The sequence below is a fragment of the Zingiber officinale genome, chromosome 8A, assembly GCF_018446385.1.
Source record: "Zingiber officinale cultivar Zhangliang chromosome 8A, Zo_v1.1, whole genome shotgun sequence".
NCBI lineage: Eukaryota > Viridiplantae > Streptophyta > Magnoliopsida > Zingiberales > Zingiberaceae > Zingiber > Zingiber officinale.
The window spans coordinates 18,997,138-19,010,349 of record NC_056000.1 but is presented as its reverse complement, the minus strand read 5'-3'; the positions used below and the strand labels follow the sequence as shown (position 1 = coordinate 19,010,349).

General features: G+C 42.0%; 1 protein-coding gene across 1 annotated transcript; it reads left to right on the top strand.

The window, feature by feature from the left end:
• Positions 1-716: 716 nt before the first annotated feature.
• Positions 717-1,457, top strand: LOC122010574. Its single transcript, XM_042567095.1, has 3 exons — positions 717-809; positions 887-1,101; positions 1,175-1,457. Exons 1-3 carry the CDS (start codon positions 717-719, stop codon positions 1,455-1,457), a joined length of 591 nt encoding a protein of 196 aa, XP_042423029.1.
• Positions 1,458-13,212: the final 11,755 nt, after the last annotated feature.

Here is a 13,212-nt window from a genome sequence, read left to right as displayed (position 1 = left end):
ATTTTTCGCATAACTTTAAACAATTTAATTGTATTTTTTTTAAAAAATAATTACTTTCAAACTTGCTCAATACAATGAATTTATGTTACACCTTTAAAGAGGAAAGAAATGGAATGTACGCACGTTACCCTTTGTTGATTTCTAAACATAGGCAATCTAATTGCTTAATACCTTTTTTTGAAAATTATTTATTGGGGAGTTCATCGATATAGATGTGCATATATATAGCAATAAATTGGATACCTTAATAATAATATAAAAAAAATTGTAGTTTGCACAAGGAATTCATTTAATGTTGTTTCCTATTTTTTCCATCACATTTGTAAACAAAAAAAATATATAAATATTAACCATATAAATATGTACACTACACCAAATCATTGAATAAATAGTATGAAATTTTCTTCTTTCTATGCATATATCGTTGGCGTCAGAATCGCTCAACCAAATAAATCAAACGTATTATCAAAATCCAGCTCGTCTCCTATTTATTGCGCACTTATTGTGGATCTCCTCCAACGATATATATATATGCAACGCATTCACATAGGATATACAGGCCACAAATTCTTAGAATTCTCATCAGGTTTAATTTAAACCCTATTAGTCATTCTTCTTTCTCATTTTCTCTAAAATTTACATTCTGCAGCTTCACATTTCCTTGTGGAAATCTCAGTGTTGAAGCCGGGATTTGATCCATTACCTCGCGAACAGCAATGGCCTTGGAGCAAAGTGGAAAGATTGGATCCTTTGTGACTATTCTAGGGTTCTTGTCCTTCATATTGGCTATTGTTGCAGAGAACAAAAAGGTTCCCTCTGCTATCTCTTGGAATTATATTCTTTAGTATTAAGGTTCAGCGTTTCATTTCGCGTATTCATTTTACAGCCTCCGTTTGGAACTCCAATTCAAGGAAAGGGCGTTGTGATCTGCAAATTCCCAAGCGATCCGACAGTGTTGGTCGGTTCTTTGTCAGTCGTTGCTCTAGTTTTTACGATCATCGGAGGGCACGTCGCTGTGTTCTTCAACTACAAAGGGAAGGTTGTTTCAAACAATGTCTTGTTTGGCTACTCCACCTTATTCGTATTCTTTGTGATCGCTGAGTGAGTTCTCTCTTCTTTCTTACTGTGTAGGCATCAGTTCTGTAGTCACTAACTTGTTATCGTTTTGTTTCAGGATCGTGTCAACTCTAGCCTTTGCGTTCTTGATATGGACTGTCGTTTCTGAAGGCCTACACCGATCGCGCAACGTTCACTACGATCTCACGACGCAGTGTCCTACGGCAAAGACTGGCATGTTTGGCGGCGCAGCTTTTCTCGCCCTTGATGCGGCCATCTTGTGGCTTGTTTGCCTCATGCTGACTATGAACGTAAGAGCTGATCACTTTGAGGACGAGGAGGTTAAGAAGGGAGAGTATGGGCAGGCTTATGCTACTGAATTGGTTAGCCAAGCGGCTTAATTAGCAATACTAATTACGTGCATTTCTTTCTCTTTTAACATTTGTAATTACTAATTAGCGTTGTGTACTTGATTGTGCTATTTTTGAATTATCATTTTAATGAATAATGATAGATTGTATAATCTTATAATGCTTTTTTATTTCAATTATTACATTCATGATTTTAGTATGAATTTCTATATGTATTCTATTTTTATGTAAAATTTTATAGAAAATGAATATATATATTTTTTCTATTGTTAATTTGAACTTAAAATTTATCTCTAGTTCCTCCGTTTTGTTCCAGCTCTATAAGTTTGCCAATTCAACTTCCTTTATTTGATTGACCTTCCTTAGTAATAGCTTTTAGTATTAAGTTTAGAAAGAGATGAATTTGCCCCGTGCAGTTGGTAATAGGTTTTATAGTCAATTTCCAATGGATTCGAAAATCCCACCCACTTAGGTGCCTGATCTCCCATCCCTATCCAAAGGATCATTGCACTGATTTATCTTCTTTCACAGTGTCTGGGCTGCTCTGAACTAATGACAAAGTGAAAATAAAAATCATTTTCAATTTCCATCATTTCAATGAAAACAATTATTTATCAAATGATATAGGAAAGTATTAAAATGGATTTAGTCTATTCTACAGAAGACATCTTTTCGTGTTAAATGGAGCATCCAGTGGATGATGCCTCAAAATCCTTACATATCCCTGAAGAGAAAAGGTCTTATTTTTCTAAACTTCAGTATCCTGCGACAAAAAAAAATGTCCAAGTGCCATTCAATCATCTACTGATATCAATAGATGATGCGGTGATAAAAGGGGACCCATCCGATACATGTTAATTGTCGAGGTGGAGGTCAAAGTCAAGATAGTCAACGTCAGAGTATCAAAAGGCTTACGTATAACGGCTGGTCGGGGCAATCAGTGTCCGATCGATAAGAGACTATAGCGGTCGATAAGACTATAACGAGCGGGCCAGCCGTCTAGCTCGGATAATACGATAAGATTGCCAGAGGCTCAGTGCGGGATGGCAGGACGCTGAGGAGACGGAAGAGCTTGTCTGATCGGGAGAGACAAAACAAGCTACTACACCCCGTCATCGCAAGGAAGATCAGCTGAGGCCAGCAGAGCGGAGGAGTCGGCCTTGCGGCTATCCCACTCGGCCAAGCAGTAGGACCATTGCTATACCCCTCGATATCATTTTGGGAGATGGTGTCGCTAACATGAGGCATTTTGCTTATCAGGGATATGCATGCCTTGTTAAAGTATGGTGTCAGAGGTATTTTCCTGACATGTTATTTCATAGAACACATTAGAGAATGTGTCCATGCCTTGAAGACCATGCACATCACCCACCAGGGCTCTATATAAAGGGGGGGGGGGTCCAAGTATCGACGGAGGTACGCGTTATTCACTGTTTGTGCTTGCGTTACTGTTGCTTCGCTTTCCTCTACATTTTCGGTAACTGGCTTGAGTGTTGGAGGACCAACGCTGAGGACTCCTTTCCTGGCTCGGTACTAACATTACTTGTTTTACAGAGCGGGGCACGGTCTACATCCAGTCAATGCAGTAGCCACATCCTCAGTTTTCCACCCTCTCATTTTCGGATATGATCAATAGAAAAGAAAAATGATGAGGAGAATATCACAAGATGCCCCTCTTATCCATTAAGTTACGAATACTACTTTTCTCCTTCATTTGTGATATTATGATATTTCTATGTGATATAGGATGTTAAATGAGAATCTCGGGCTAGCGTAGAAGGTAAAGTGAAGGTAAGGTAGAGGTCTAATTAAGTCAAAGAAAGGTAGCGGTCAAAGGATCACCCTTGGGTAGAGTTCAGCCTCTCATCCAGCCCTAAGGCCCCTAATTCAAGGGTCGCCGGTCTAAGGGCTGGTCCTGCCTGAGGAACGAGTATCTTAGTCCTAGGTACAGTTAATGACTTGATTGGATCTGACCAGCTTGAGATATTACTTTAGTGATTGGGGACCAGTTTTTAGTTGTGAGGACGCCCAACCGAAATGTTAGGTTGGTCCCTGAGAAGTAAGTTTTCCTTTCTCTAGAAGACGAGCACTCCTGTTTATGGCAGGAAGGCCATAAAGACGTTTTGGGCCTGAACGACTCTAAGAATTGGACTGTATCTCACTCAGAGCTCCAAACTCCCAGTATATATTCAAGCGACCCTAGGAATCAGACGATATTTCACTCACAGCTCCAGAATCCCAGTATATATTCGAGCGACTCTAAGAATCGGATGATATCTCACTCAGACCTCTAGTCTTACCACACATGTATATCAAAGTAGTATAGAGTGAAAGCCAGCTTTACAAAGCTCAAGGCTCCATTTATTATTCGCCTGGCTAGGTTAATGTCCGACCAAGATATATTCAGGGAATAACATTAATAGATAATCTTAACAACTTGTCAGAAAATAACAACCGTCTGTCAGAGAATATTCTTTTAAAATGATGCAGGTCTAGGGAACCTTCCTCGGAGGCAATTATGCTTTCCCTCAGTTGACACATTATAACAACATATTCCTTCAATCGTCTCCTTAATGATGTCAGTTATGAAATGGGTGCACACGGATAGCGGAAGATTCCTCGGACTAGCTATACACCTTCCAGGATGTATATACTTCATTGCTCAACAACTTTTGATACCCGATATTCTCTATCATCTCATGATTGTGAACGTTATAGAGGTGATATATAAACAAGGGGTCCTTTCCAATGGCAAGGTATGCACACTTTGTTACACTAAGCGTGCATCCTATTGTTCATTACTATTGCTCTAATTCCAGCCTGGGCATACACTAACTTGAGTGTTGGAAGGCCTTCGCCATAGACTCCTTGCCTGGTTTTTGCCGTTGATATTCTGTTGGCTCGTTTTGAGTGTGTGTAGGAAGCCTAGTGCATCATTCAAACATTTTCGATCCCACCTAGAGGTCTTCATCCGGTCAACGCTATAGCCACCTATCCAGTGCGTCATCTCTAGCTTTCAAACAAGATAAATTTAGCGCCGTTTGTGGGAATCTTCGCCTGAATCTAAAACTCAGAGATGGAAGAAGCTGGATGACTCACCACCGTCACATTGACTCCAGAAGAGCTGGAAATGCCGATCAATGCTCAGGCATAAAAACTAGTGCAGTGGCAACAACAAGTAGTTATTAGTGGTATTCTGCCACCTAATCCCGTCACATCGATGACAACGCATCAGAGGGAAAGGGGAGCTCGAGAGGGAGGTCTGGCTGAACGTCAACCCATTCCTTCGACAGTCGGTTTAGATTCTCCTTATGTCCCGCCAACCCATCTACCTCCTGTGCCCCACTCCCTAATTGTGTGCCATTAGGTGCTCTTTCGTACGCCGCTAGAGTACATGGGCCAAGAAGGACTATTTCAAGAATCTTCCAGAGAAGCACCTGTCCGAGAGGGGTGTAAAAGAAAAGCCCTAGTGACTTGTAGTTCTCTTGAGCGGATTAGCACCTCATTCTCTTAAGGGGTGCTAGAAGACAAGCTGCCAAAACATTATTGTACTCTTACAATAGACGAGTACTTGGGAACCACTGATCCTAAGGACCACCTTATGAAGTTTGAAAACACTGCTGATATGGGTCATAATGAGTAGATTTAGAAGATGACGTAGTAGTTAAAGTCAAGGTGATGTGGCGGTCAAAGACAAAATGGATGAGCATTCCATACTTGGTTCTATTGATCATCCAACCTCAAAATTCTTAGATCTTGCTTGTACGACTCCACAACAGAACGTCCAGATAAGGACAATCAGGTGTGAACTTGGTTGCATATAAAAATTTTAAGGTTTTACTATGAAAACAACAAGGTAGAATGTTCAGTCAGTTAACGACCAGCCGGATTTAAGGAAAGCTAGGTCAGGCAAAGGGTCGGCCGTGCTTAGCAACACTTAGCCTAACAAAAATATACTATTGGCCGATCGACCGATCAGCCAATCGAAGCCTGTATTTTTCCAAGATCCTCCGCTGAGCGATCAAATTTCAATGGGATGCTAACTGTGACAAAGCTTTTGAGGAGTTAAAAAAATTATTTGTCCGTCTTCCCTATACCTACTAAGCCAGTGGTGGACAAACTTTTGTAGGTATATTTGTTAGCTAATGAGCACGCAGTCAGATCAGTGTTAGTGAGACAGGAGGGAAAAGATTAACAGCCTGTATACTTTCTAAGTCATTTATTAAAAGGAGTCGAGTGTCATTACACTGCACTCGAAAAATTAGCGTACGGATTGGTATTAGTTGCTTTAAGATTAGGTCCCTATTTCCTTTCTTACCCAATTATGGTAATTACTAACACCACTTTGGGTCGAGCACTTGTCAACCCAGAAGCTTCTGGGAAATTCATGAAGTGGACCACAAAGCTTAGTGAGTATGATATCCAGTACCAACCTCGAGCAACCATCTAGGCCCAGACCTTAGCCGACTTTATCACCTAGATACAAAATCCTGAACCTGAAGAGACTTGGAAGATATATGTAGATGGATCATCCATTCGGTAGGACAGTAGGATAGACATTCTTATGATATCACCAAGGGAGGACAAAATGTAGTTGTCCTTGTAGTTAGACTATCATGCTACTAACAACGAAGCTGAATATGAGATATTAATAGTCGGACTGCAAGCCGCCCGACACATAGGTATTGCCCGGGCCTTACTCTATTCAGATTCTTAGTTAGCCGCGCAATAGTTGTTTGGTAATTTTGAGATCAACAATGCGTTATTCAAGTTATATGCAGCGGCATTTGACAGACTGAAGGTTAAATTTCAAGAGGTAACTATATAGAAAATTCCTCACGGAGAGAATTAAACAGCAGATGAGTTAACCAAACTAGCCTCCACTATAGTCCCATAGATTTTGGATAAGCCCATGGAACATATGTTACTGACCTCACACATCGAGAGGCAGGTCTTTGATTTCATTTTTTTAGATCGGCCTCTTACCTAAAGAACGGGAGAAAGCAAGGATGCTCAAGAAAAGAGCAAGGTGATTCACCTTGATAGGTGACGGTCTTTACAAGTGAGCTTTACTCAAATGTGTTAGTCCCGAGGACATACAATATATCTTGCAAGAAGTACATCAGGGATCTTGTGGAAGTCACTCAGGTGGGCTCTCATTCGCCCGAAAAGTATTATTGGAAGGTATTTTTGGCCCGCCTTAGAAACTGATGCAGCTTGATTGGTATCAACTTGCTTATCTTGTTAAAAATATCAGAATATCTTGCACTACCCCATTGAGTTACTGAAGACTTCTATAGTTTCATGCCCGTTCGACCAATGGGGCATGGACATTATGGGACCATTTCCAATGACGCTCACTCAGAAAAGGTTCCTCTTGGTGGTAGTGGATTATTTTTTCAAGTGGATAGAAGCCAAACCATTGTCCAAGATAATTGAGTGAATGATTATTAAATTACTATGGTAGAACATTCTATGTCAGTTTGGAATTCCATGTAAGCTAGTTTCAGATAATGAAAGGTAGTTTTAAGGGAGGAAGATTCGAGAATGGTGCTCAAGCTATGGAATTAAATAAGCTTCTACTTCAGTGGCATATCCTCAGAGCAACGGTCAAGCAAAGCTCACCAATCGAGAGATCATCAGGGGCATAAAACTAAGCTCAACATTGTCTGAGGAAGTTGGGTCGACGAATTGCCTAGTATATTGTCAGCTTACTGCACTACTTTTTGTGAAGCAACAGGTAAAACTCCTTGTTTATGGTAGTGAAGCAGTTGCCCCGATTGAGGTTAGCATTGAGTCCAATTGGCGGCGTCTATATGTCTAGGACAACAACGACCGACACCTTATGGATCTCGACTTGATAGAAGAAATTAGAGATAAGACAGCAGCTTAGCTAATGTCTTCTCGTTAAAGAATAAGGTAGAACTATAATAGAAGGGTTATCCCAAGATTCTTTTAGGTAGGAGATTGGGTCTAGAAGTAGATTAAACTGGTTGGAGACATCAACAAGCTGGAGCCATAATGGGTGTTGGAACCGAAAAGTAGCTAGAGGGGGGGGGGGGGGGGAATAGCTCGGCATGATCTCGTGCTCGTCGTTGCTTGCTTCTTGTGATGAAATGCAGCGGAAAATACAAAGAAACAAACACATCAATGCTAACTCATAGATTTACTTGGTATCCACCTCAAGGAGAGGTGACTAGTCCAAGGATCCACACACTCACGCACCCTCCACTATGAAAACACTCCTTTACAATAACTACCGAAGGCGGAGAAGCCCTACAATACTCTCAATACAACAAGAAACAAAGAGAAGCAAATACAAGGGAAAGCTTACACAGGTTACACAAGAAACCCTAACCCTAGTTTCTTCTTCTTGCTATAGATCCGCCTCTTGACTTGGAAATGCCTCCAAGAACCTTCAAGATCTGGCGCTGAGAACTCTATGGAGAAGCTGTGGAATTGCTGTGAAGATCGGAGATGAAAGCCGAGAGATTTGCTGAGGGAATCGCTCGCCAACGATTAATATTTGCGCCAACGGTCAGATCCCAATCGATTAGATTGCTCCCAATCGATTGGGGAGGCTTTGGATCGATCAACCGATCGATCCAGAGCACCTCTGTGCTCCTGGAAATTGCCTGGATCGATCGACCGATTGATCCAGGACTTATCGTGTGAAAAACCCACCTCTCAATCGATCGGTCGATCGATTGGGAGGCTTTCTGTTCGCGCAACACTTCTCCCCAATCGATCCACCGATCGATTGAGAAGAGAATTCCTACAGGGACTCACCCAATTGATCAGTCGATCGATTGGGCATGAGCCAATCGATCGGCTGATCGATCCAGCTCATGATTTTTGCCCAAAACCAAGTCCAAAGTCCCTTAAACCAACATCCGGTCAACCATGACCTGTTAGTACATCATGCCTAGCATCCGGCCACCCTTGACCTGCTAGGACTCTCTCACCAAGTGTCTGGTCAATCCCTTTGACCTACTTGGACTTCTAAACATCAAATGTCCGATCAACCTTGATCCATTTGGATTTCCTGTGCTTGGCTTCACTCACCAGGACTTCCCTTCTGCTTGGCTTCACTCACCAAGACTTTCCTTCTGCCTGGCTTCACTCACTAGGACTTCTCATCTGCCTGGCTTCACTCACCAGGACTTTCCTTCTGCCTAGCTTCATTCACCAGGACTTCTCATCTACCTGACTTCACTCACCAGGACTTTCCATACTGCCTAGCTTCACTCACTAGCTCTTTCATCTGCCTGGCTTCACTCATCAGGACTTTCCATACTGCCTAGCTTCACTCACTAGTTTCATCTGCCTGGCTTCACTCACCAGGACTTTCCATACTGCCTAGCTTCACTCACTAGGTCTTTCATCTGGCTTCACTCACCAAGATTTTTCATTTGCCCGGCTTCACTCACCGGGACTTTCTATCTGCCTGGCTTCACTCACCAGGACTTTCCAGTAAAGCATCCAGTCAACCTTGACCTACTTGACTCTCCTTCACATCTGAACTGGTCAATCTTGACCAAAAAGAGAAATGTGTTGGGATCCTTCGTACTCGGCTAGAGAGGGGGGGTGTGAATAGCCGCCCCAAATCGCTCGTTTCTTCCTACAATTCGTTAGCGCAGCGGAAAAATAAACTAGAAACGAAAGGAAGAATATCAAACCTTAACACAGCGATGTACGAGGTTCGGAGATGATGCTCCTACTCCTCGGCGTGTCCGTAAGGTGGACGAACCCAATCAATCCGTCGGTGGATGAGTCCCCGGAAAACCGGCTAATAAAAACTCCTTATGGGTGGAGAAATCTCGCCACACTTGTTTGCAACAGCAAACAGAAGTACAAGTACAAAGAATAAGCAAGAAATACAATAAGAATACACAAGCACTCTACCAAACTTGCTTTCTCGTCGACTGGAGTCCGGATGAAGCAGCAGCTTCAAAAACCCTAACAGCAGCAGCTGTTCCAGTCGGGGAAGCTCACGCGAAGCTTTCGGAAGGAACTCAACAGAGCTCTTATCGCAGCCCACAAATCTTTAGCAGAAGAGAAGGAAAAAGGAAGGAGTGCCCAAGCACCAAAGCCTTGATCTCCTTTTATAACCTGCGAACCTGCACAGTGAAGACAGAAGCCAGCGGAGAAGACGGAGCGACCCGTTGTGACTCAACGGTCGAATCGTGGACCGATCAGGCTCCACCCTGATCGGTCCAGGACCCTTCTGATCGGTCTGGGGACCGATCAGGCCCTGGGCTGATCGGTCCCTAGACCGATCAGATTGCTCCACAGAAAGTTGCCCATCTTTCTGTTCGTTTCCTGATCGGTCTGTGAACCGATCAGCCATAGGTCGGCCACATCCTGATCGGTCAGTGATCGTCCCGATCGGTCGTGGAGACCGATCAGACTTATGCCGATCGGTCCCGCACCGATCAAGAACCATGATCGCCTTCTGTTTGTTATCCGATCGGTCACCGATCGATCGGATACACAACGATCACTGATCGGTCGCAGATCGATCTGCAGCTTGGTTTTTGCCCAAACCAAGTCCCAAACCTTCCAAACCAATATCCGGTCAACCTTGACCTATTGGTACATCATGCTTAGCATCCGGTCACTCCCTTGACCTGCTAAGACTCCTCACCAAGTGTCCGGTCAATCCCTTTGACCCACTTGGACTTTTCTCTTCGTGTCAAGTATCCGGTCACTCCCTTGACCTACTTGACCTTCTCAACACCAGATGTCCGATCATCCTTGATCCATCTAGATTTTCCCTTGCCCGGCTTCACTCACCAGGACTTTCACCTAGCTTCACTCACTAGGGTTTTCACACTGCCTAACATCCCAGTTAGGACTTTCTCACTGCCTGGCTTCACTCACCAGGACTTTCCACACTGCCTAACATCCCAGTTAGGACTTTCCCCGTGCCAAGTCTCCATACTTGGACTTTCCGCGTGCCAAGCTACCTGCTTGGACTTTTCCCCGTGCCAAGTCTCCGTACTTGGACTTTTCCAGTGCCAAGTCTCCATACTTGGACTTTTCACGAATCAGGTCAACCAGGTCAATCTTGACCTAAGGTTGCACCTACAATCTCCCAAACACCTATTCTTCTCAAACATCAAGAATACAACTCTCTTCTCGTCAAACATCGACATGCAACTCAACTAGGTCAACCTTGACCTAAGGTTGCACCGACAATCTTCCCAAGTCAAACATCAAAATACAACTCGAGTCAAGTCACCTCGAGTCGGGTCAACCAGGTCAACCTTGACCTAAGGTTGCACCAACAATCTCCCCCTTTTTGATGTTTGACAAAACCCATAATCAAGTTAGGTTAACCCGATAACCTAACTTAGGTTTTCCAACCATCTTCCAATGTCCAATGTTCTTCCCTTGAACATTCTCTGGACATTCTCCCCTTAGGTTAACCCGATAACCTAACTTGGGTTCTCCAATAATTCTTCCCCTTTTTGACACACATCAAAAAGAATTCCAATGTTTTTCCTCGAACATTCCTTGACATTCTTCCCCTAGCTTAGGTTAACTCGATAACCTAACTTGGGTTCTCCAATAATTCTCCAATGAACACTCTCCCCTTTTTGACACACATCAAAAAGAAAAAGGAGAGTATCAAGGTCAAGAGTTTCTTCCTAATGAAAGTCCCATACCTTTCATTGAAACTCTTAATTTCCCCCTTGATACTAAACTCAACAATCAACTTAGTGATAATCCCATATCACTAATCCTCAAAAGTCTTAAGGAGTAAAAACTCCCCCTAAGAGTCAACTCCCCTTGACAATTAGGTAAAACTCCCCCTAAAGGTCAACTCCCCCTTGACCATTGCACCAACAATGTCTTGGAGAGTTTCAAACCTTTAGAAACCCGAAACTCAACTCCCACAGCTGAAATTTCAGACCACAGTCGAAATTCAGCAAATTCAGCACGCCTGATCGGTCACTGGACCAATCAGAACCCCTCTGGATCGGTCCCCAGACCGATCCAGCCTTGGACCAGACTCCCTTCTGATCGGTCCACAACTCTGATATCAGAAGTTTCTGATTTTTCTTCTTCCGAAATTCAGAAACCTCTAGAAAATCACAGAAAATTCGAAAAATTATGAAAATTTGAGGATACATTCCTCATACCACATACTATCATGGAAAAATAGTTTTATCTGAAAATAACTTCCATTTTCAAATCTTGATACAAAGTTCAAAAACTTTGAAATAGTTCAAGTTTACCTCAACTTTGTATCAATTCGCTCAATGATGAATGCTATCACTAGAAAAGCTTCATCAAGGTTTTTAAAATCAATTTTGAAATGATTTTAAACCCTTTAATTTGGGACCACAATCTTTGGGCTATATGTACATGACTTGTACATAAGCTTTCCCTATGATCCCCAATTTCTTGAATTAGGCTCATCTAGGTACAAGAACTATGCACCTTGATCCTAACTCATGATCCTAATATCTCACACACATCTAAAGTGTATCAAACACATCCAAGTCAATTTTGATGTGAGATATGGGTTTAGGTCATCTTAGGCTAAGTTCTCATGCATTTTCTAAACACCAATTTGATCTCAATATCAAATTGTGTTTGTCCTCAAATCAATTTCATTGATTATAATGCAAGAGATGATGACATGGCATAAAATGATATCATAAGTAAAAACATGTGCCAATGTCATGGCATAGAGTTTGAAAACTTAAATAAAGCATGACATATAAATAACCTAATCATTATCATGACATTTCAAATGATTAAATATGATGTCATGACATGGCATATGGCAAACAATCATGGTAAGTTAGCACAAATGAAATACCTAGATTACCTATCTAAGTATCCTTAATCACTTAGCTAATTTAACATCTAATCCTAGATTGCCCTTATATCCCTAAGAGAAACCAAAATCCCAATTATGGTATTTCTCTAGGTTTTCCTCAAATTGTGCCACTTAAGATTAAAAATGATATTTCCACCATTAGGCACATTTAGCTCTTCAAGGAGTAACTAGTAATTCTATTTCATTTTCAAAGGTTAACAAAACCTTGAAAATGCTCCTTGAGTGTCAATTTCCTCAAAGTTGGGCTAACTACCCTTCTAAGCGGAGTTGACACTCTCTAACCCATCTATGAGGTAGAGAGGATGCTCCTAGGAACCCAATATCTATGTGAGCTCATTGGGTTCACTAAATATTCACTAGGGATGACTTCCCTAGCAACCCTCCTAATGACCCTCTTAGGCTTTGAAGCCTTGGTCATTTGGGACTCATCAAGATCAACTCTAGGGGTGACTCCCCTTGTGACCTTGGTGGTGGTCTTCCTAGCCCTAGGCTTTGTTCCATAATCGAATGGAACACTATGATAAGTGAGCTTGACCACTTAGGACTTAGGTTTGTGACCCAAACCTTTCTTGTCCTTGGACTTGGGTTTTTGACTCTTAAACCCTAGAGATGACTTCTCCATGTTTTTAAGAGCCTTTTCTAAATTATCAAGTCTTGACCTCAAGACTTGATTTTCCCTCTCTAATACCTCAAGTGTTAATTTGTCATTTTCTCTTGAGATATTCCTAGGCATGTGTCTAGTCTTCTTGGGATTTCTACCTAGGTTTTCCTTAGCCTTAGATGAGTTAATCCTAGAGTTGGCCTTCCTAGTATTATCCTTATCTAAGTTAACATGTTTAGCACCTAAACACATGTATTGATTTCTAAGGTTAACATGCTTATCATTCTTGACAATTGCAATAAGACTACTAGCATGTATCTTATTAGAAG

Bases quoted from the DNA above. Each gene is read 5' to 3' on its own strand.
- LOC122010574 (XM_042567095.1), top strand. From the start codon at position 717: ATGGCCTTGGAGCAAAGTGGAAAGATTGGATCCTTTGTGACTATTCTA. The intron at 810-886 runs GTTCCCTCTGCT...TTCATTTTACAG, and splicing joins TTGTTGCAGAGAACAAAAAG to CCTCCGTTTGGAACTCCAAT. The intron at 1,102-1,174 runs GTGAGTTCTCTC...GTTTTGTTTCAG, and splicing joins GTATTCTTTGTGATCGCTGA to GATCGTGTCAACTCTAGCCT.